The sequence below is a fragment of the Nelumbo lutea genome, chromosome 6 (assembly GCF_056320005.1).
Source record: "Nelumbo lutea isolate HS-2025 chromosome 6, American lotus-T2T, whole genome shotgun sequence".
NCBI lineage: Eukaryota > Viridiplantae > Streptophyta > Magnoliopsida > Proteales > Nelumbonaceae > Nelumbo > Nelumbo lutea.
This window is the reverse complement of record NC_142689.1, coordinates 66,086,719-66,110,339: the sequence shown is the minus strand read 5'-3', so window position 1 is coordinate 66,110,339 and position 23,621 is coordinate 66,086,719. Positions and strand designations below refer to the sequence as shown.

Genomic DNA, 23,621 nt, shown 5'->3' with positions numbered 1-23,621 from the left:
AAACTAGTAAACCAACCCAACCCAACCTGTGAACAGCCCTATGGGTTGTTAGGGTGTTAGGGAGCTTTCACACATTGCCCTATTCAGCCACTTGTTTGTTTTTAGGGTCATTTATTAGAATACCCCCTAAAGTTTTGTAGATTTATTAAAACCTATCCTATAATTAACATTTTATTAAAGCACCCCTATAATTTGTAACCAATTTACTTAATCAACTTTATGTTAACAACTATTTGTATTGGCGTCTACAAATGGCTATGCTTTTTCTCCTTAATACAATTAGAAATAGTCATATGACCACTTAAACTGAGTGGAAAATGTTTAAAGGCACAAGTCCATCGTTTATTTCAAAAGTACCCCTAGTGCTTTTGATAAAAACAAAATTGAATTGAGTGGTTGCCCACATTTTACCGGGGGATAAAAACTACATTTTGATTTTCTTAATTAAATTTGTTTAAATGAACATTAGATTCAAAACCATCATTTTTCACTTCTATCTAGTGGAAAGTCAATTAAGTAAATCGATTGCAAACTATAGGGAGTGCCCTTGTAAAACACAAACTATAGGATAGAGTAACTTGTGAAACTTTAGGGGTGTTTTAGTAAATGATCTTTGCTTTTAAGATTAAAAGAGTAGTAACACAAATTACTCTTTTACTCAATGGTAACAATTTCATATTTACTCAAGACCAAATCACCCCCCCCCGCACAACGTCCCACAGCACATCCTCGCCATGTATTGGGAACATCTCCCAATGATAATCCTAGAAACGATGATGCCATCATCGGGAGATATTCCCAATACACGACGGGAACGTGTTGTGGGAGGTTGTGAGGGGCAATCTTGTGGGGGGGCTGATTTGAACTCTATTTACTCCCCCTTATGGAAGATGTTCCCAAATGCACTATTGGGATGTATAGTGGGATGCGTGTAGGATGGACTCTGTGGGGAGTCCGTCCAAACTCATGAACAACCAAATTTTTTTCTAGAGTAGGTCATAGCGAGTTCAAATCTACCCTCAACATTGTCCCAACGGTGCACATTTGTGGAGATGTTGGAGATCACATCAGAGCCTTACATGCACATCTCAATGTGTATTGGGAACATCTATCTCCTGTACTTGTCATCATCAGAAGATGTTTCCAATACATGGTTGGGAGATCAAATCTACACTCCTAAAATTCCCCACATGCACATCTCAGGGTGCATTGGGAACATCTCTTGAAGTTGTCAATGGGAGATGCTTCCAATACATGGTTGGGATATGCTATGGGGCATTTGTGGGGTGCACATTTGAATTCCATGGTTGGTATGTGTTGTGGAGTACCCCTTTGGGGCGCTGATGTGAACTTGAGATGTTCCCAATGCATGCCTACATTGCCCTATTGGGAGCAAGGTTCAAAATATCGATACGCCCGATATGCCGGTAGGGGCGTAATGGGCGATATCGATACTTTTTTTTTTCACAACCGGTTCAAGTGGGCCGATTTAAGGCTCCTCCACCCCCTGAACCGGTCAGAACCCCAATACACCCTTTGTAAAGGGCGTATTGGGGAGCTCCCGGAATGATACATATCGGCCAATACAAGTCGATACTTTGAACCTTGGTTGAGAGCATTTTATTGGTAATAAATCACTATTCAGTCATAGCAATGTGAACTCCCATATAGAAATGAGTTGCTTGGAGAACCAGGATTTGCTCCTCACATAGCGCACCTCACGCTGACCAGATTTCCCCTCACAAAATTGATCTTTACATGCATCTCCCGTAAACGTTATTTGTAGTCCAAAGATTTTACCTTCAATTGTTAAAACGGTATTTGCAGGGTAAATTATTGTTTGGCATTGATGATGATTTCTCTTTGCCAATTATGGTTTTTGGATATCGGTGATTTTTGAAAAATCACCAAAAATTGTTATTTGGTATCATCTATTTCATGTAAGCCATTTTTTGAGAAATCGTCTTTTAGTTTATTTGGTACTGATTCTTAAGGGTTGATTATTTTTGTATTAGAGTAATTATTCAATGCCATGTCATCCTCAAAAATTGGAAACAACTAGAAATAAGGAAATTACCAAAAAAAATTATCCCTGAAAAAGGGTTGTTTTCAAGAATCGATTTTAAGCTGATTTCCTGAAAATCACCAAAATCAGCCAACCAAACAGAAATTTCAACTTCAATTCCTCTAACATTGATGTCCATCCGACATCACAGTGATTTTCAAGAAATCATCATTGATGCCAAACATCACCTTTGTGTATGTAGTTGAATTGGAGTTGTTCGATCCATTGTTTTAAACCTGCTAGTTGAATCATTTGAACTGTCACGTAGTTAAGAGAGTTTAAGTCTTGTTTGAATGAAACCTAGCACTTGGTAAAAAATTGTTGACCTAGTCAAAAGCTTTTCGATCAGGGTGGTCTAATCATTGACCCATTGAGCCCAATCACCGGATCACGTGTTGAACATTTAATGTATGTACAAACTTTTAGAGGCCATAACTTTGCATCAGACATCTAATTCGGGTGGTTTTTTTAGATTTTGGTGGATAATTTTTCAAAATCTATGTGTCCCAAGGCTCCATGATTTCCATGAAAAAAAAGCTTTTTTGGGCCTCATATTGCAATATTTAGTATTTTTATAAATAAAAAAATAAAAAAATAAAAAATGAATTTAAATATAAATTAAATATGAAATAATAAGGACAAAAATCTAATTTGAACAACTATTTTTCTTCTTATTCAAATCCCTTTCATTAAATCTTATAGTTAAGGTATTAGCTCCCATTAAGATTTATTGAATCATTTCTTGACTAGATTACTCTTATTTATGAATTTTGTTTCCCTCTGATCGCACAAAATATAATATGAAGTACTATATTTCTCCTAATTTAAGCATAGAATTTTTGTTTGACCAAAATACTCCAAAATTTGATTTGATTACTCACTAATTATAAGAACAAAAATGTAATTTGAACATCCTTTTTTCTCCTCATTTAAACCCTTCTCATATTAAGTCATATATTTAAAGTATTAACCCCCATTAACAATTGATTCGTTGATGATAGAAATAAGATAAAAACTTAAAAACAATGCAATTTTTTTTTTCTATTTGGTGATGAGCTAACAATTCAACCTTTTTAGGGTCAAATATGTAATCCCTTGATGTCATAATTAAATAATAATAATAATAATAATAATAATAATAATAATAATAATAATAATAATAAATCTCCAATACCATCCCAATTCTTAAGGTTGCATTTGGAATCATCGTAAAATATCATTAGTGTAATTTATATTGAACTAGAAAGTGACCGTTGCTTTTTTGAAAATAGTGATGGGTGGAAAAGTGTAAAGTTTTAAGATAAAAACTTAAAAACAATGCAATTTTTTTTTCTATTTGGTGATGAGCTAACAATTCAACCTTTTTAGGGTCAAATATGTAATCCCTTGATGTCATAATTAAATAATAATGATAATAATAATAATAATAATAATAATAATAATAATAATAATAATAATAATAATAATAAATACTCCAATACCATCCCAATTCTTAAGGTTGCATTTGGAATCATCGTAAAATATCATTAGTGTAATTTATATTGAACTAGAAAGTGACCGTTGCTTTTTTGAAAATAGTGATGGGTGGAAAAGTGTAAAGTTTTACATCGATAAAATGACTATAGTTTTACATTGGTTCAATGTAAAACTTTAAAGTTGATGAGGTTTTAGATTGATTATCGACGTAAAATTACACTCCATCCAAACCCATGCAAAACTGAGCTAGGATGTAATTTTACATCGATAATAATTACACCCTCTTTTCAAATGCATACAAAACGAACCAATATAAAATTTACATCAATTATTGATTTACATGACATCCAAATGCAGCCTAAGTATCTAATCAAAAACATTCATGACATGCCACGCGGGTTTCAAATAAAATTTGCCACGTGTCAAAGAAATGATTCTCTTAGGTAGTGTAACCGGGTCAGGCCCCGCCTAATGCCACCCAGATTTTCGGACAGCCATCTAGGCTCGACTCGACGCAGCGTTGGTCCATTGGCCGAACTCCGACTGAGTCAAAAGTAAACTGGTATAGACGGGCGGTTTGATCGGGACCAGAAATTGCCACTTCAAATTCAACTCCTCCGTGATCGAGTCAAAGTAAACTTTTTAGCTTCATTTTTTTTTTTTTTTTCATAGGCTGCTGCCTTCTGGGCATGACCTTTAAACTTTGCACCACGGTTACCAATATTGCTGTGAATGCTGTCAGTGTGATGGTCTGATCCGGATTACAATAAATCCAGTCCGACCCGATAGTTTGGTTCGGTGCGATTTAGAATAGATCTCAGACCAAGACCAAAACTAGTAAAATGTGGTGACATTTTTCATACCAAATTAAACCACTTTATTACGGTTTAATACGATTTAGGTCCTTCCATTCAGTATAATCCAATTAAAAGGCCGAGGCCACATATATGCTTGCATAAATGATAAATATTGCGTTTTAGTCACTATAAAATCATTGAATCATTTTAATTGATATGTTAATTTGGGTTTGAATGAGTGAATGTTTCGATAATTTATTTTATTGTATATTTTTAAATTATATAAAATATATTATATATGTTATTATGTGTGTATTTATATTGCTATACGATTTATGATTTGGTTTAGTTTTTAAGATTCAGAAAACCAAACTAAACCGTTTTAAGTTTATAATAAATCAAACTGCAAATTGCGGTTTGGTTCAGTGTGATTTGGTGGTTTGAATTGTATATTGAACACCTTCAGACTGTAATTGAATTGAGATAGAACCTTTGGGTAAGCTTGATTAGTATTCAAGCTTTAACTCGATCAATTAAAAATTTGGCTGGAAAATTCGGAAAACTACATATATGTATATATATATTATAGAATATAAAAATATATTAATTTTCAAACTTTCCACTCAAATTTTAACCCATTCAAACCGAGTTCAAATTAGAAAATATAGTTAAAATTAAACTCAACCTCAAACATCGAATCAATACGTGCCAAAATTTGACTCGGCTTGACTCGATTGCAGCCCTTAGCCTACAAAATTGACAGATTTGGAAACGAATAACATGATAATGTTATAATTTAATTACGAAGAAGAGAGGTATCAGAGTAGGGTCATTTTTGTCTGGAAAAAGCAAAATCTGATCCTGACCCAATTAGTGGGACATGTTTCCCTCTACGATTCGGTCTGTTCTGGAGGAATGGTTCTAACTAAGGGGTTTATGAACTTACGGTTCGGATTCGACTCGGATGAAAGATCGGTTCAACCGGTAAGCACAGCGGCTGAAGATTGTAGTAGGGCGGAGGGCTGGTGCTATATAAACGATGGGAGAAGGGCACGAGGGTTAGGGCGGTAAAGAAGAAACGAAGCCAGAGAAGAGGGCTGTTTGCGGAGCATCCACTGTTCCGAAACTATTATACTTAGAAGGTAAAGGGAAAAAAAAAAGAAAAAAGAGAGAGAAGCTCCATTCGCTCTCATTTTCTCTTGCAACATTTTTATTTTTACTATTTTTTCCCTTTTTAAATCGACCTAAACCCTAGTTCTGCTTCATGCATTGAATCTTCGTACATATGGTTTTAATATTTCTTGGGTTTTTAATTCACGGTTTTGATTCTTCATCTGAAACCCATTTCCTTTTTAATTGCATTTTTATCCTTTTGTGGGCGAGTGTATTTGATTTTTCAACTGATAAAAAAGAGTTTTGCACAATATTAATTGTGAAATGGGTTTTCCTTTCTTTTTCCCGTCAATTTTAATGTTGCATCTCTGCATTACTCTTCAATGGAGGAGAAGTATTGGATTAGTTGCAGGAATGGTTGTGCTTTTACAAAGTCATTTACTTATTTTCTTTTTCTTTGTTAATGTGGAGAAGATGGATCGGTACCAGAGAGTGGAGAAGCCAAAAGCGGAAACACCAATAAACGAGAATGAGATACGGATTACGACTCAAGGGAGGATGAGGAGCTATATCACATATGCCACGAGTCTACTTCAGGTAACCTGTATCCATTTCTATTTTCCTGTTTATTTAAATTTAAATAAGACAATGCAAGGTTGTGCGTCTGTTCAAGCCATTTATCTGAAACTATTGTTTCATTTGGTTGTAGTGCAAATTTATTTGCACTGATGCAAAACCATGATAGTGCAAATGATCTGAGTGCAAATTCTGATTTATTTTTGTTTCAAAATTTACCTTACTTTATTTGATTGCATTATTAATGAAGTAAAATAAGACCTGAAGCAGAATAAAGTAAAACCCTAAGAAAAATTAATCTAGGATTTGCATTCCCATGTATTTGTATTAGTGCCAATAATATTGCACTGCAACCAAACACAACCTAAAGTTTTCGTTGTAAAAGAACGCAATTTAAAATGTTTTTAATGTTGTATCTGATAATGTGCGGTGCAAGATAATAAACTAAAAAGAATGCTAATGCACAAAAAGAAAAAAAAAAAAGAAGTTCAGAAGAAAGATATAGATACTATGAGTATCTGAAAATGAATAATGAATTTGTTGTGGTGAATGCCAAAATGAAGATAAAACCTTTTTCTGTGTTTTCTAAGGCAGAGAGAAGATAACATGAAAGATATTTATAGAAAAAAAATCTGGAAGTAGTACCAGTGAAGCAGTATTATCGATGTTGGTGGTCAGTGAATTGTCCTGTATCATGCTGACATTCTGACTACATGTGCTCTTGATAGCCTAGTGGTACCCACTTTCAGAAGATGGGACTTCAAAAATATGGGCCACCAAATGGATGGTTGCTCTTGGTATTCAAATATGCCTGTTTTTTAGTGACGTGCATATGATTTCATCTAGGATCTTCATGGCATTGTTTAAAAGCTTGTGCTGTTATAAAAAGTCAAATTTATTCCATGCAATGAAGTGTGTATGTTATATAGCTTATGAATGCAGTAAGCAGTTAACAAGTTCCATACCGAATATGTTCAAATTTGTTTGTCTGCATTATGTATGCAATCATGCATGAAGAACTTTAACAACATCTGGAAATTATAACTTTGTGTTGATTAAAAAAACTATGACTTTGTCCATTGTATTTTTTAACTGTATTATTTAGTTTTATTTATTAGTTGTAGTTGCTTTACATATCTTGATTATTGTTCCTTGATTTCAATAACCATATTAAAAAGAAGTTGCGCATCTGAAGTAAACTGTTCCACGTATGAACAATAAAAAATGAAATGTTCCATGTATGGAATCCATCACTTTATTATGGAAATCTAGCGTCAGTTATATAGATGCTTTCCTTTTTTCCCCATTCTTGAGATCAAGGGATGCCTTATCTTTATCATGCTTTTTTTTGGATGTAAGTGTGCTTTGCATCTTGACAGGAGAAAGGATCAAATGAAATTGTCTTCAAGGCAATGGGAAGAGCTATCAACAAGACTGTAATGATTGTGGAGCTAATTAAGGTAGTTTACTTGATATTATCAGTCAAGAATGATCCGAGATTCTTATTTCAAGCATGGAAGGCTTGTTTTTTTATTTGTCTCCATTTTCTTTTGGAGTTGTATACTTACTATTACCTATAAAACAGAGAAGAATTGTTGGTCTTCATCAGAATACATCAATTGGTTCCACTGACATAACTGATACTTGGGAGCCCCTAGAAGAAGGCCTCCTTCCGTAAGAGCACTTTGAACCTTGTCTTGAGCCTGAAAGGCTGTATTCTGATAGTCACGATAGGCACCATGGTGTTCATCATGCCTATTCTGTTCTTTGGTCCTGTTTTGGTTCTCATAAGGGCTCTTCTTTTCATTACAGTCTTGAAACCACTAGGCATGTCTCAATGATTACAATCACCCTTTCAAAGAAGGAGCTCGATAAGTCATCTATTGGGTGAGTTTGAATTGGTTTATTATCTATACTTGCATTACTTCATGTTATCAAGGCTCACTACATTTTGTATTTATCTAGATTTGATTATTTTCTTTAATCACTAACTGATCAGAAACCTTATTAAATTATCAAAATAAGAAGATAATAAAGAAAATAAACAGTCACACTCCCCCCAAAAAAATCCCAAGGAGTGAGGGCAACCTTGTATCCTCCCCCATGCAACATAGAAATCTGATAGATTATAACTAGTTCCTTAACTTGGTGTATAGAACCTCCGTGCAAAATATGTGTACTCTTCTAGCTTGTGAATCTGCCAATTTTTTAGTCTGTCTGAAAGAGGTGCTCAAGGTGATAGCGAAATCTCTATGCATCTAGCTTCCCAGGTGAACTGGCATTAATGCAATCTTTTTGAGTAGTCTGGGAAAAGAAATGCCAGAGATTTTGATGGTTTGTATTGCTAAGCACATGTAAGAGGTGCTCAAGGTGATAGTGAAATCTCTAGGCTTCTAGCTTCCCAGGTGAACTGGCATTAATGCATTCTTTTTGAGTAATCTAGTGGGAAAAGAAATGCCACAGATTTTGGCGGTTTGTTTAGTTAAGCACATGTATTTTAGACCCTTTGATGAATCTCCACCATTGTTATTTTTGATTGTTCAAGTGCAGATAAGGAACCTTTCTTGTGACTTATGATTTGGAACTACCACTGCTACCATTTCCTAAGTTAACATTGCTAGTTAGTTTAGTATTTAGAAGAGTGACCCTTTGATGAATCTCCATCATTGTTATTTTTGATTGTTCGAGTGCAGATAAGGAACCTTTCTTGCGACTTATGATTTGGAACCACCACTGTTACCATTTCCTAAGTTAACATTGCTAGTTAGTCTAGTATTTAGAAGAGTTGAATCTATTCCTTGCGAGTATCATGCACTTTTCATTCCTTACCCTCTCTTTATCTATTGGAAATAATCTAATGTGCATAATGTGTGCATAATACTGTTTCTGAACAAGATAGTTGGAAATTGCCTCTATTGGGTATGATTCAACTTTCATTTTGGGAGAGACTAAGTTCTATTACAAAGTGCTTCTTGGTAGTGTTTGACAGGAAAATATCTAGGTGGATCTGGAGTAGGTTTTGCAGTTTTACTATTCCGTTTTTGTGCTGTTTCCTTTAAGCAAAGAATCCCAATAGATGATTAATATGTTATCTTTTATATGTAAACTGGATATTGAAGAAATTGGTAGCCATCTTCTGAGTGGTGTTATAATTATTTTAGGTATCATGCTGTCAGTGTCATGTTGATTTATGAAACAACTAAAATATTTATTGTCTATCTCATTAGTCACAGCCTTTTGGTTGTACAGAGATTTTGGTATTTACTGGTTTAATGTTGATTTGGTGAAACTGTTCCAAGGTATCTATCTGTTTCTCTGTTGCATACCTGACATTCTCAATGAGAAAGTTGCCCAATTAAAGAGTGAAATCAGCATTGGAACTTGTAACCAGATTGAGATACAATGTGATGTAGGATAGGTAGGGGTCCTATGACTTTAAAATCTGATGGTGGACTTTCTAGGGTGAAGAAAGGTGATGTTGGTGAGCAAGGATGAAGAATATGGGTGAAGAAGCTAGGGATGAAAAAGCTTTCTAGTTATCAAAAAGTGAACAAGGATGAAGAATATAGCTGTTAGAGTAAGCAGCAAAGATATAAAATGCTTAGAAGAAGAATCAAGTCATAATCATCATGTAAGCCTTGTCCCAACTATATGGGGTTGGCTACATGGATCCTGTTTCGCCATTCCATTCAGATTTGTGCCATGAAGAAGAATGAAGAGAGAAACAAAAGAAAAATATCTGACTACAATCAAGGTTTGCTAATCCAGAGTTCCAGACTTTTATCCATCAAATCAACTTTTTTTTTTTCAATTACAATGACTCTATCTTCAATTTTTGACTCAAAAACTGATCCCAGGCAAGTTCTATTCTTCTAACTAGTTTATTACTTAAAAAAACCCATAAGTGGTAGCATATGGAGACACTCAAATAGGGGCTTACTCCTGAATAATTTTGTTTAACTCATTACTAATCTTACTAAAACTAAACTAAATGTAAAGAAACTAGAAATTACAAAAACCCATAAGTGGTAGCATGGACGAAGATAGAGCCCCTGGCTCTGATGGCTTCCCAATTCTATTCTACCATACATGTTGGAGCATCATTAATTCAGATTTATTACAAGTATTTAATGATTTCTATCATTCAGCCATTGTAAACAAAGGAAACAATTCCAATTTCATATGCCTGATTCCCAAGAGAAAGGGTACTTTAGAACCAAAAGAGTATAGACCTATTAGTCTGATTGGGAGTGTACAAAATTTTAGCAAAGTTTCTAGCTGAAGGATTGATGAAAGTTTTAGGTGAAATCATATCCCCGAATCAATTTGCTTTCATCAAAGGGCGTTAAATAATCAACAACACTCTAATAGCAAGCATATGCGTTGAAGAGAGGAAGCTGAATGGCAAACCAGGTGTGATTGTGAAACTCGATTTGGAAAAAGCATATGATAAAGTAGATTGGGAGTGCCTCATGGAAACTATGAGAATAGTGGGTTTTTGAAACAAGCGGATTCAGTGAGTTGAGGGATGCATAAGTTCCACTTGGTTCTCAGTAAATGGGCAGCCAAAAGGATACTTTAATGCCAACATAGGCCTAAGACAAGGATGCCCCCTCTCCCCATTGCCTTTTGCTCTAGTCATAGAAATTTTCAGCCAACTGGTGAATAAGGCAATCTCTCTTGGACTATTGAGAGGATTTGAAGTTGGACATGAAGTCACCCAAATATCTCATCTTCAGTTTGCTGATGACACTATCCTTTTTTCTAGAAGCTGATGAAGTTTATGTGTCAAATCTGAAGGGTCATCACTTGTTTTGAATGGATGTTGGGATTGCAAGTAAACTTCTCAAAGAGCAGTATTGCTGGCATACATCTAGTAGAGGCTCAATCCTTGATTAGCTTCACAAAGATCTTGAGATGCAAAGTAGAGAATCTCCCCTTCTCATATCTGGGGATGCCTCTTGGAGGGAACTCGAAAAATCAAAACTTTTGGGATCCAATTCTAGAAAAATGTGAGAAGAAACTAGCAACATGGAAAAGGAACTACTTGTCAAAAGGGGGGGGGGGCTCACTCTAGTTAGAGCATCATCCTTGGCAAACCTCCCCTCCTACCAGCTTTCCTTCTTCCGCATGCCTAACAAGATAGCCATTTAGTTAGAAAAACTTCAGAGAAACTTTATTTGGGGAGGATGGGGGAAGGGGCTCACTGAAGGGATAGGGAATCCATCATATGGACGCCCAAGATTGCGGAATAAAGGAGGGCGAATTTCAAAAATATTTCTTTCCCTTCAACTGGAATCGAATTCCCTATTTAGAAAATCATATTTTCAATGATCATTCTTGAATCATAAACTAAACCAGATCTGAACCAAAAGGAGGAGAGAGAGATAATGCATGATACAGAGAAACAATATCTCTCAATGGAGGTGTTCATGCCCAAGGTAGAAACCAAAATCTGCTCCCATTGAAGATGGCGCAGTGCAATGTGGAGCAGAATCAACAGTGTCCTTCCTAAGAACTTGATTATTCTCAAGAATCACCTGGATGGCTTGTGAATGCAACTTCTACCAATCTTTTCTCCAAAAGATTGGAATCAAGATCCAATCTTGATTTACCCCAAGGAATGGAGATCGAACTGCAATAGGCAGCGGCTGCAGGAAGGAGGCGGCTAGAGAGTATTTGCAGGGTGCAGAATTCTCTCTTCTGTGATCTCAGCTCTAAAGACAAGACTATTGCTGGTGAGTCTCTTGGATGTCTAAAGGCTGCCGCCCCCTCTTCCTTTTATAGACTTAAAGGGATCAGCTCCTAGTCCCATTAGGAGTTGCTAACCCAAATCATAGCTGGATTAGAAGTCCCTTTAAGATAAGGGATAATCCTTATCTTATCTGCAGATTAGATCAGCTAGCTCCTAATCTAATTAGGAAGTTTCCAAATCTAAATCTCATTTAGATCTTGGACTCTCTGAGTGGATAGGGTGTGGGCTCAATCCTATTAGTTGATCTTATCTCAGAATTCGCCCCTTAAAGACTACTCAAATTAGCCCAGTTCGAAATGGGCTTAAGGCCCATTAAGGGTTATGTATTCATTAAGCCTTCCAAATTGCTGCCCAGTTGGGCTTCCTTGTATGGCGTGGGACCCAAACATTGATTTACACATCAACTACATGGGTTCAGCCCAGCCTTTGTTACAAGGCCTGGCCCAATACATTGTTATGGACAATGCACCCCCTGAAAACCCATCAGATGGGCTCTATGGGCCCAACACTTACCCTAAGTGGTCCCTGGGCCAAGCCACCTTGTAACACCCAGGGACTGTGGGTAGATGCAAGATTAGCCCATCAGGTATTATCCTCAATGGCCTTACACTTAACCTCTCAGTCCATAATAATCATACACTGCCCGACAAGAGAGGACCTCTCCCTCGGCTGCAAGGAACAGTGTTGCACTCTTTCAAGTATGGATCCCGGGAATTAAAACCTTTTGTAAACATTTCAAAACCATAATATATACTTTTTATATCTCATATAAAATATATTTTGCAAAACAAATCTCGATTGAAATCGGCTGTCGGTAGTCTTGGTTTCCACCAGTGAGAGTGCATCCTCGATCATTACCTTTGTCCGACAAAGGGGCTGATCATGTCACTATGATCACCACTCGGATGATTTCTCAGACTGTCCCAACATACCCAGGTTTTGACCCCCGCTAAGGATCTCACTGATTGGTATATCAAAGACAGCCCAATCCGACACCTAGTGCAGTATCATAATCGAGTCTAGGGGTCGGGTGTAACTTTCCAGTTTTGCTTATCAAACTCCAAGGTCCAGGGCAATACTGGAAATCTGGTCCAATTCAAAGATTCAATTAATCCCACATTGTATGTGCCTAGGGTCTCACCTCGATAGCTGAGACAAGCCACCCCAACCGACTTGGTGGCACCACAGTGTCAGTCTTGTCAGGATAGGTCTCCTCAGACCGACCCACTGGCTGTGAACATTCTAAACTAACACGAGTCTCATTAAGTGTCCAGTTTAAGGGTATTACACAGAAACATACCAAGGGAACATGAATCAAATATGCACTTTTATTCATTTACAATAAACTCATAAAGTACATCAATTTGATTGAAGTTAAGGGCATACAACACTGTCTAACACTCACACCTTGTGAAGTGGTCTCAGGTTAGCAAACCAAAGGAGAATGGAGATTTGGAAGTAGGTCATTTGAAAGAAAGAAACACGGCTCTTCTTGGTAAATTGTTGTGGCGATTTCCTCTAGAGCCAATTGCACTATAGACTGCTGTAATCGCTAGCAAAGACGGGAACACACCAATGGTTGGGATAGCAAGCTTCACTTGAATCGAATCAAAGACACCCACCCTTGGAAAGGTATACTCTTGACTTACAATTTTTTCATATCCTTTATCAGATATAAAGTGGGAAAGGGTGACAGAATTAAGTTTTGGACCTCTGTGGTTGGGTAATTCTACTTTAGCTAACTCATTCCCTCGCCTATTCAGCCTTACCTTAAACCAAGAAGCTTCCATATCCTAGGTTTTACCCCCTCCCCTCCTTACTTCAACTGGAATCTAACCCTTAGGAGACCTCTAAGGGATCCAGAAATTAGTGAATACTCTAGCTTCTTGGACACCCTGAGAGAGGTCTACCTCTCACAAAATTCCCCTGACCTTCGTGTTTGGACCCTTCACCCATCAGGTAAGTTTTCAACCAAATCTTGCTTCAAAGCTTTAGTTAGGGAAGAACAAACTAATGATCAATACCCCTACAAGAGAATCTGGTGTGCTCATATCCCTACCGGGGTATGTTTTTTTGTGTGGGAAGCCAGTTTAAAGAAAATCAACACTTTTGACCTCCTTCAGAAAATGAACCATGGCAGGTATTATTTATCTCCACATGGCTGTTGCTTCTGCTTTAAAGCTAGGGAATCCACCAACCATATTCTGCTCCACTGTGAGGAAACTAGAAAATGCTGTAACTTCTTTCTATCTTTGTTTCAGTACAGCTGGGTTTTCCCTGAAAATGTGGCTGATTGCTTAAGGCAATGGTCAGGAAGAGGATTAAGCAAAAGTGGGAAAATCTTATGGCAATTTGCTGCTCATGCTATTTTCTGGAGCATTTGGGAAGAGAGAAACAGCAGGGTCTTTAACAACAGAACAAAAAACCTTGAGGAGCTGATATCTCTAATATGTTACAGATGCTTCCTAGATTTCCAGCTCATCTCATTTCAGAGGTGTCCCTTTTGATGACCTTGAAAGAAACACTGTAAATTTCTTTCACACTAAACAAATACAGTTCAACACTACTTGTAACTTTAGATCTGATGTGGAGGGCGAGACGACCTTGTATTTTGATATGAGTGCTTTTGGAAACCCAGGTACAGAGGTTATTGGAGGTGTAATTCGAAATAGAAATGGTATCAGTTGGGCTTTTAGTGGGCCAATTGGAATTGCCTCGTTAACAAAGGCAGAAGTCTTGGCAGCTCTAACTGGCATCTGGATTGCACAAGACATGGGTTTACAAAGTCTTACCATTAAAGGAGATTCAGCCAACACCATAACTGGCTTTCTAGTCCTGACAGTGGGCCTTGGGCCTCTTTAAGTGGCCAGGTGGTCTGGATTCCGAGGGAGCTAAACTCTGAAGCTGATAGTCTAGCTAAATCTGGTGCTTACAGGGATTTTCTCTTTAGTGATAGCTCTATGCCTTTGTAATTTTCTGAGAGTTTTATCTGTTGTGTACATCGCCTCATGTACCTCTCCTTTTGAATAAAGTTAACTTTTTCTCAAAAAAAATCACGATTTTATTTTTAAATAGTAATTTTGATATTTAGTAAAACTAGTAGCTTTATAGAAAATTGAAACTTAACCAACTCTTAAGACATCAATAACATAGAAAATGGATTTAAAAACTCAAAAAATACCAATGTCCAATCACCTAAAAAATTTGAAATCAGTGTAGGAATTGGAGAAGTGATGTATTTCTCATTGGATTCTTTCCTTGTGTCTTTTTTGGTATTACATGTTACACATTATCAGGGTCTGGGAGGGAAGATTGAGTGACCATCTCAATTACTGGGCCATTGGCATATCTGTATCGTAGTGAGTCCTGTGCCTATATTTCTCAAAAGTAACTTTGGTGATAGTAGAAATGGAGATTTTGAGGATGTATATCAATCTGAGTATTGTTTAATGATGAAGCCAGTTTTAATTTTTACAATGTTTTGGAGGTCTTATAGGACAGTAGGAACATAGTCAAATAATTTTTACTAGGTTCAAAATAAATAAATTTATCCATGCTTAAGTCACTCCAAAGATGCAATTGCTTCAGAATTTTATTGGAGATGGCTAGGTAGTTGCTAATTTGATGATCCTCTTGGTACCTACATGGCTACAAGGTCATAACTCGAGCATTTCAGGAAGCAAATTGGCCCAGTGGGCTGTAATACCTTATTCCTTGTATGATCTGCATGAGCAATACTTCTTTAATGCATAAATCTGGTCAAAATAAATTAAATGGTGCTTGATTTGCTTTATTATATATTGGGCACTATATGTATTTTAGTGCTTCCTATTATTGCCATCAACTAAGCCTTGTCCCAACTATATGAGGCCAGTTACATTATCCTGTTTTGCCATTCTGTTCTGTTTAATGCCATGTTTATTTTTAAATTATGAGTGGTTAAATCATTTCTTACCACTTCAATTTATGTCCCTTGGGGTCTTCCCCTAGCCCTTCTAGCCCCTTCAAGTTGTGTCAGATCACTTCTTAAAGGTGCTGTACGTGGTCTTTTATGCACGTGACGAAACCATCTTAGTCTACTTTCTCCCATTTTGTCACTTGTTTGAGTCGGTTCCTTTGATAATGATTTCATTCTTACTCTCTGTGTGTTCTTTTGCTTCTAGATGATAAGAGTTTAGAGATTAATGCAAATGATTAGTTATTTATGAAGTCAAGAAATGCTTTGATTGTCGTCTCAAGTTCCTTTCTTAACCGGTTAACTCTAAAAACTGATCATTATTTATCAACTGAAGCAGGAGTAATTGCTATCTGAATATTTATTAATGTCCGCTTTCTATTTTCCTAAAAAAAGGACAAATTGTCACTACTTATGCATATCATTATCTTTGTCAGGTACCAGCCCCCTTTACCAGCTGATCAGGTGAAGGCACTGACAGAATATGAATATGAAGGTGGTAATGCAGTTCTATATTTTGTTATATTCTATTCTTAGGTTAGCAATGCCCCAATATCCTGTGACATCTTTTTGGAATGTAGATGGTTCACCTGGTGGTCGAGGAAGGGGACGTGGTGGTAGAGGAAGAGGAAGGGCTAGAGGTATATTTGCTATGAGTGTATTCGCACTACAGTTACAAACTACTAGAGAATTGTCCAAATTATTTGCAATGATACTAAACTAGGCTCGCTTGCTGTGTCCAGTGATTTGGGCATACCCCATTTTGCTATGAGTGTATTCTCCTTTCCCTTAGTGATGAATCAATTAAATGGAACTGATTTGGGCATACCCCATTTTGATAAAATGGGCACATCCCTAGTGAAAAGACATGGAAACTACTGTTTGCCTTTTATTACTAGTATTATTTGACTAATGATTAGAAGTATGCCTCTAAAAAATGGGATGTGCCCAAACCACTGGCCTATAGACCTGTGCATGGGCCGGGTAGCCCAATGGGCTGGCCTGACCCGACTTGTTATTAAGTCGGGCATGGTCATAATTTTAGGCATGCAGGCTTGGGCTCAGGCCTAATCGGGCCTGACTTTTTTTGGGCTGGGCCGAGCCCGAGCCTGACTTGATACAGTATATTAAATAATAAAAATATATTTTATTTAATAAAAAAATATATACAATATTTTTTCTTTGTTCTCTTTTTTTTCCAAGTAATAGTGAGATGTTTATTATTTTTGAGTTTTGAAGGTTTTTAATATAAATAAAACACTTTTTATTGAATAAAAAAAGAAAAAATTATGTTTTCAAATTTTTTGTCGGGCTTGGGCTCGAGCCCGGGCTTTGGGCTTTATATGAGGCCGGGCTCGGGCTCACACCTGAGTGTATTCTGTTGATACATGTACAAAACCCGGCCCGGCCCATGAACAGGTCTACTAGCCTAAAAAAATTAGTGTTTTAAGAGAATTGAGAGATATTACTAGTATGGATGCTTAGATATTACTATTAATATACTATTACTAACATGGATCTATATTATTAATAGGGCAAATTACAGATAGGTATCTTGTACCAAGGGCCCCAACTTTCAAGTGCAACATTTTAGTACCTTCAACTTTTAGAAGTATACACTTGAGTCCAACTCTGTTAAAACTGACTTTACAGTGGGGTAAAATTACAAAAATGCCCATATTCAGATTTTCTTTTTGTTTTTCATTATTCTTTGTTGTTTCATCCAAATGCTTTTATTCATTGTTGAAAATAAGTATAGAGATGGCTTCATATGGGAAAAAAAAGAGAAATCAAAGTTCAGTGAGCTAAAGAGAATCTAAACACGGTCATTTTTGTAGTCTTGCCCTCATTGTCACGTCATTTTTAACAGAGTTGGACTTAAAAGTGTATATTTCCAGTTCAGGGTACTAAAATGTTCCAGTTTAAAGTTCAAGCCCTTAAATGTCACAAACAGGAATGCATATCCTACTATGGACTGGTTAGATTGGTTTGTTCCAAGGCACATATACCCTTAACATGGGCAAATGTAGAGGCAATGATTATTAAAGTTGAATAATCATACTCAAGAGAAGAGTCACGTAGAGTTATTAGAATCCCTGTAGTTACAGATTCATAAGCAATCAACACTTTGTCCATTCAATCATATAATGTGAACCGTTTTGATAGTTTTAAGCAATAGTTGATTAAGTACGTACTGAGTTTGAAAAAGACATTTTCCCGTAGATACAATATTGTTTTGTTGAAAGAGTAGTGTTCTGATGATATGCTGACATGACTGGTGCATTTTATTTCAGGGAACGGATTTGTGTCTGGTGAATACGGAGATGGAGGTTGGGACAGAAGTCGAAGCTATAGGGGCTGGGGTCGTGGAAGAGGGCGTGGCTTCCGTGGGCGTGGAAGGGGAGGATACAATTACGGTGCCCCGGCTGATACCCAACAAGAAGCAGTAGTCAACAACCATGAACCACCTGTTCAAGGCCGAGGTACTGTAGTGCTATTCTCCCTTCTTCACGGGGTTTATTGATTCGATGTTAATTGCTCATTAGAAAACTCGGTGTCTGACTTTTATTTGATCGCAGGGCGTGGCCGTTGGAGGGGACAGAATCGTGGAAGAGGCCGTAATATTCAATCCAATGGGCCGATCCATGTAGTTGCTGGAGGCGCTTGACTTGCTCCCTCCAATGTATTGATCCCGATTGCAAGTTATTGCATTTTATATGCTGGATTGGATGCCTGCTCCATTTTTTCTCTTATCTTTTAATTTTTCTCCGCTACTATTTTTAATTTATCATCCCATTTGTGATAGGATAGGATGTATTGTGTAGCAACTTTAAATGTAAACCCTGTATTTGATGAAGCCATCGTAGGACGGCAACGTCGACGTGTTTTTGTAGGTGGTTTAGGATTTCTCGTTGACTTTGTTGTAGAAATTTGCTAACCGAGCAGTACATTCATTCATTTGTTTTTTTTTTTTTTATCATCTTAGGTGATTCGTTTTGGTTAAATTGACTTGTTCAATTGAAAATGTTCTTAGCTTGTTCGCATTGATGTTTGACATCTGAAAGTGCAATAATTACATTAAAAGGTACATTGGTATTGGTGAACTTTTCTTTTCTCTGAATTTTGAATTGTAGAAAATATTGTTTTGAATTTTGAATTTTGAAAATTATCAAATATCTATTTTGACTTCATATATGAGAGTTTTTGTTTATTTTTTTGAATATCATTGGAAAATAAAAAAATTGTATGATTGTATTTTAAAATAGAAGAGATATGAGGAAACGAACAATTAATTTTCTTTTAAAGTTAGAAGATTCCTCTAAAGTGATAAGAATTAAGAGGAAACAAACACATTTTTAGTCGTTTATTGCGAAGCAACCAAGGGCCAAATGACCTAGAGTGCAATTTGGCCCCATTTTGTTTGAGGGTAATAGGGGTTTGAAATCTGTATGGATTATTCTGATTCTTACTGTTTGGTTGGACAGAATTGGAATCTCATTTCTATTCAATTGGAATGGCATTCCCTGATTTGAGGGAATGACCATTGGAATGAAATCCCATTTTACTATCCAATTCCCATTTCCATTCTTATCTGAATCAAATAGACTGAGATAATGAGAATAGATCATTCTGATTTCAATTCTAGCTGTGAACCAAATGAACCCTAATTACTATTTCATAATCTATCCAGTCTTTTCTTTTTTATTTGTGTATTTTATGCCAAGAAGTCTGAGTCGTCCACCTCTGCTTAGGACGAGTCTATCGATAGGAAATTTGCAATTTCCCTTACCTCACATGCGTGTGGCTTAGGTTATGAAATCTGAACTCTGAAGAGCTTTGCAAGTTGTAACTTGCAACTACTAATTTCTATTCTCTTCACCTGTCTATCTTGTCTTAGATTATTCCATTCCTACATGATACGATGAAACATAAACAGAGATAGATATTCCTATAATTAATTTAAACTTAAAAGCTTGTTTACAGTCCCCAAACCCTGGAATATGCCCCAACACAAACCACTTTTTGTTAGGTTTTATGGGGATTTGATATTTGAAGGTATTTGCATGGTTTTTAAAACTAAATCGGACCAAATAATCGGACTGGAAAAATCGGGAACTGGTCACCTGATTGGTTCCATTTTCTCCAAAATCGTTGATTTTGGTTAATAAACCGCTGAACCGACTAGTTAACCATTTGAATGGTTTTGATTGTTTTTCAATTTTTTTTTGGTCAGAATGGGCTATCCTTTTGGATTAAACGATTGGACCGTTTGAACCAGTAACTGGACCCCTGACCAATTCAGTTTTAAAATCCATGAATATTTGGGTTGGCAAGAGGTCACATTCCATGTTTCTGGTCTGTGAACAAGTTTTTAGGTTTCAATTATAGGAACGTCTATATCTTCTTAAGTTTCATCATATCGAGCATGAATAGAATAATGAAGACAAGATATTTGATTGCATATTCAATGGAGAGAATGACAGGCAAGAAGATCTTTTTGGCATTATCCAAAACTCGCATGAAAGGGTTCTTTCACTTTCAATTTCTTTTTGATTGGAAAGAGAAAACACAATGTAGATTGCTCCACAACTGCATCTACCATCTACCCCATATGGATTTTGTCGGTAAGGTAATAACTTATAACACTTTTGACTAGAAAATTAGATAAACTTTCCCAACATCTTCAATGTGTTTCTACATGATGTGTGTATATGAAAGAGAGAAGAGAAGAGAAGGAGATTTCCATTGTAATAATGGACCTTCAGTGAGAAGGTCAAAATGATCCATCAATTGACAGATTGTTCACACATGCATACAAATAATACTTAAACTCCAATGCCACTCTCGTTCCAACACTAGAAATAATACAAATGGTGAGTTTTTGATTTAGAAACATTCAATGCCTGAGCCATGGTCCATTGGTAAGCAAGAACATATTATGGATCCTTGGCATAAAAAAAGTGGAAAACCTGAACTTGACAATCTAGTCCAAAAAAAAAAGGTATGATATCGAAATCGGTCTAAATCAGTCTTCACATTGGTTTGATTTGTTAAAAGTTAGAACATTTTTAAAGTACCGTCATTGAAATTGTGATTAAAATTGTTAACATTATGTGGTGGAGTAGTGAGCAAAAAAACCAAAAAACCGAATTGACTGAAATCGAACTAGTCAGTTCAATGCTTTTAAAAAACTGAAGGTACCGATTTGATTTTGGTTAACCAATATAGAAAACCAATGGTTAATTGAACCAACCGGTATACATATATTTTTATATATTTTATAGATATTTATGTATATTATATATAATTTTTTTATATATTATAAATTAATATATATGCATTATATATAAATATATGATATATTATTTAAAATATAATATTTTATATATATTTATATATACTTTTATAATATATATTATAAAAATTAAAAAACCAATGAACTAAACCGATGATTAACCGAACCAATCAATTGGTTAACCGATAGGTTTTGGTTACTAGTTTTTCAAAAATCAGTACTACCGGTTCAGTTACAAAAAATGCCCCACTATTAGGTTAACCAAACCGTAAACACCCATATGATGGAGCCATTTATTCCTAACGTGTCATGACTCCCCATAGGTACAAAATTTTCTATAATTTAAAGTTTCAACTTTTAACTCTCATACTTTTCTCTTCGCTTAAAAGAAAGGGAGTTGTAAGCAGACTACCTTAGATCCCTTGCGACTCATAGACCTTGGCACCTTGCCGAAAGCAAACTCTTAGGCTTGAACCTAGAAAATGTATCAAAACTTCAAAAGGTCCGCTTGGGAAGGCTGAAGTGCAGTTGCTTAGGAAATAGGCCTTACATAAAAAACTTGTGCCCATCGGAGGGTTGAGCAGGGATGGCAATTTCCATCCCTCTCAGTGGCAACCCGCCCCAATAAGGTGGTTTTTTATTATTTTTTTGTAAACGGATTTCTAGGGCAATGACTGATTTAGGACTTTCTGTATGAGTATGAGTAGGGTATTTTATACATAAGAGATAACTAAGCTTAAAGGATATTATAAAGATTTATGTCCAACCATTCAAGACTATTCTCACAAGTTGCAGCAGTGATGACAAGAAGACAGGAGAGAGAGAGAGAGAGAGAGAGAGAGGGAGGGAGAGAGAGAGATGTCGAATGGGGATGGGTATTTTTGACTTTATGCTTTGTCTGAAATGCATATGAGCACATTAAGTGGTAGGCCCAAGTATAAAATTTTCCTATTTGGAAATTTTTTTTAAATCTTATTTCAGATGCAATACTTTAAATTTTATTTCAGATGCAATACCAAATAAAAGTGGCATTTGAAAAGCAATGTTTTCAGATTCAAACATCGGAAAAATGCAATCAAACACCCACTTAATAATAGTTCAATTAAGCAATTAAGTTGCAAAATATAGGAAGTGTTTTGATAAACTGTAAGACAGGTTTAAGTAAATCCACAATATTATGGGAGGTGCTTTAATAAATGGCCCTATTGTATATTATAATACATATAAATTTATTGATTGGTTTGATTAATTACTGGTTTTTCTTTTAGATTAACAGAAACAGAATTAATCCGGTTTTTGAAAAATACCGAACCAAAATCAAATCAGTCGATTTGGTTAACCAGATTTTTCGGTTTGATTTGATTATTATTGGCACCCCAGTTAAAGCCCTCTCTGGTACCCACTGTTTTTTAAAAAATGCCAAACCAAAACCGAATCGATAAATTTGGTTAACAAGATTTTTCCATTCGATTCGTTTTTTGTTGAGCGAAAGCACTCCCAAACAGACACCAAATATAGTGTGAAGGGTGTCCATGTAGGCGTGTAACCCAGAATCTGCAGATACACGGGTTTGATCCCCCGCCTCTGGCCTCGGAGGAACGCCGAGCGACCATCTCAGCTACTGGGTCATCTAGTATCGACGACTCGCCGTAGCACAACTGTGAACCGTGTCCAAATCTCAAAAAACTGCACAAGTGAGGGAGAGAGAAGCTGAAGGGTGAACGGTGAAGTCGAAAAAGGTGAGAGACCATACCCTCGCAGGTGTCAAGGTACTGTGCATATCACTTGGTTTCATTTATTGATCAATATCTATTGATTAGGCATTAGGGTTTCGTAAAAAAGACTGGAAACTTTGGGTTTGGTTTTTCTCTGCTACATCTACCTTGTTTAATTCTTACAAGTCGCTTTCCACGGTATCTTTCTATCGTGCATCAGGCGCACGTTAGATCTTTAAATTCTCTTTGTAAACCGCATTTTAACTTGGAGACGAAGAAAGAAGAGATCCCAAATAAACTCAGTGTGAACCCTAGCTTTTAAGCCTCGGATCGCTCTAGGTCCTTTGAGTTTTAGTTTAATTTCTTCATCGGATAGTTCAGGTCAATTCCATCGAGTTTTTATTTATTTATTCTGGGATTGATTTTTCCCGAGCTGTTCTCACTCTATGATTCTAATCGTTTTTCAGTATTGTTCCTTCAGGATGACTCAGGATGTGGAGATGAAGGAGCTTCCAGCTCCTTCGAATTCTGTTTCTTCTACCGCCCCCTCTACTTTGCAGCGTAAGACAAATACAAAGCCCCATTTTCTTTTTCGATCGGTTTCGCAAGTTGGCTTCATTTTTCTTACCTATTTTATTGTCCGTGGGGTATTCAGATTTGAAGGAGATAGCATCCCTTATCGAGACAGGTGCATATGCCAGAGAGGTTCGGCGAATCGTGAGAGCGGTTCGTCTAACAATTGCATTGAGACGGAAGCTTAAGGCACCGGTGTTATCTGCTTTCCTCAATTTTGCTCTTGCCCCAGGTTCTGAAGCTCACATCCGGTTGTCTTCGTACCTTCCTAAGGTAACTTGTGAACCCTTTGTGCATTTA

At 36.5% G+C, this 23,621-nt stretch overlaps 2 protein-coding genes across 7 annotated transcripts in view; both read left to right on the top strand.

Moving 5' to 3' along the window:
- Positions 1-5,370: 5,370 nt before the first annotated feature.
- Positions 5,371-18,841, top strand: LOC148849331 (uncharacterized). Its single transcript, XM_088950695.1, has 9 exons — positions 5,371-5,480; positions 5,926-6,048; positions 7,407-7,487; positions 7,613-7,701; positions 7,840-7,914; positions 16,175-16,233; positions 16,319-16,378; positions 18,032-18,220; positions 18,317-18,841. The coding sequence occupies exons 2-9, from the start codon at positions 5,926-5,928 to the stop codon at positions 18,403-18,405; spliced, it is 765 nt and encodes a 254-aa protein (XP_088806821.1). The 5' UTR covers positions 5,371-5,480; the 3' UTR covers positions 18,406-18,841.
- A 3,656-nt stretch (positions 18,842-22,497) lies between these two features.
- Positions 22,498-23,621, top strand: part of LOC148849330 (putative 26S proteasome non-ATPase regulatory subunit 3) — a 28,043-nt gene continuing 26,919 nt past the window's right edge. Inside the window, exons 1-3 of one of the 6 annotated variants that reach the window (XM_088951121.1) lie at positions 22,498-22,772; positions 23,230-23,309; positions 23,404-23,594. In XM_088951121.1, the coding sequence (XP_088807247.1) occupies positions 23,231-23,309; positions 23,404-23,594 (270 nt within the window). In that variant the 5' untranslated portion in view covers positions 22,498-22,772; position 23,230. Of the gene's footprint in view, positions 23,130-23,215; positions 23,310-23,403; positions 23,595-23,621 lie in introns of all 6 variants that reach the window. The other 5 variants (XM_088951119.1, XM_088951124.1, XM_088951122.1 and 2 more) reach the window with 5 other exon arrangements.

Bases quoted from the DNA above. Each gene is read 5' to 3' on its own strand.
- LOC148849331 (XM_088950695.1), top strand. From the start codon at position 5,926: ATGGATCGGTACCAGAGAGTGGAGAAGCCAAAAGCGGAAACACCAATA. The intron at 7,488-7,612 runs GTAGTTTACTTG...CCTATAAAACAG, and splicing joins TGATTGTGGAGCTAATTAAG to AGAAGAATTGTTGGTCTTCA. The intron at 7,915-16,174 runs GTGAGTTTGAAT...TATCTTTGTCAG, and splicing joins CTCGATAAGTCATCTATTGG to GTACCAGCCCCCTTTACCAG.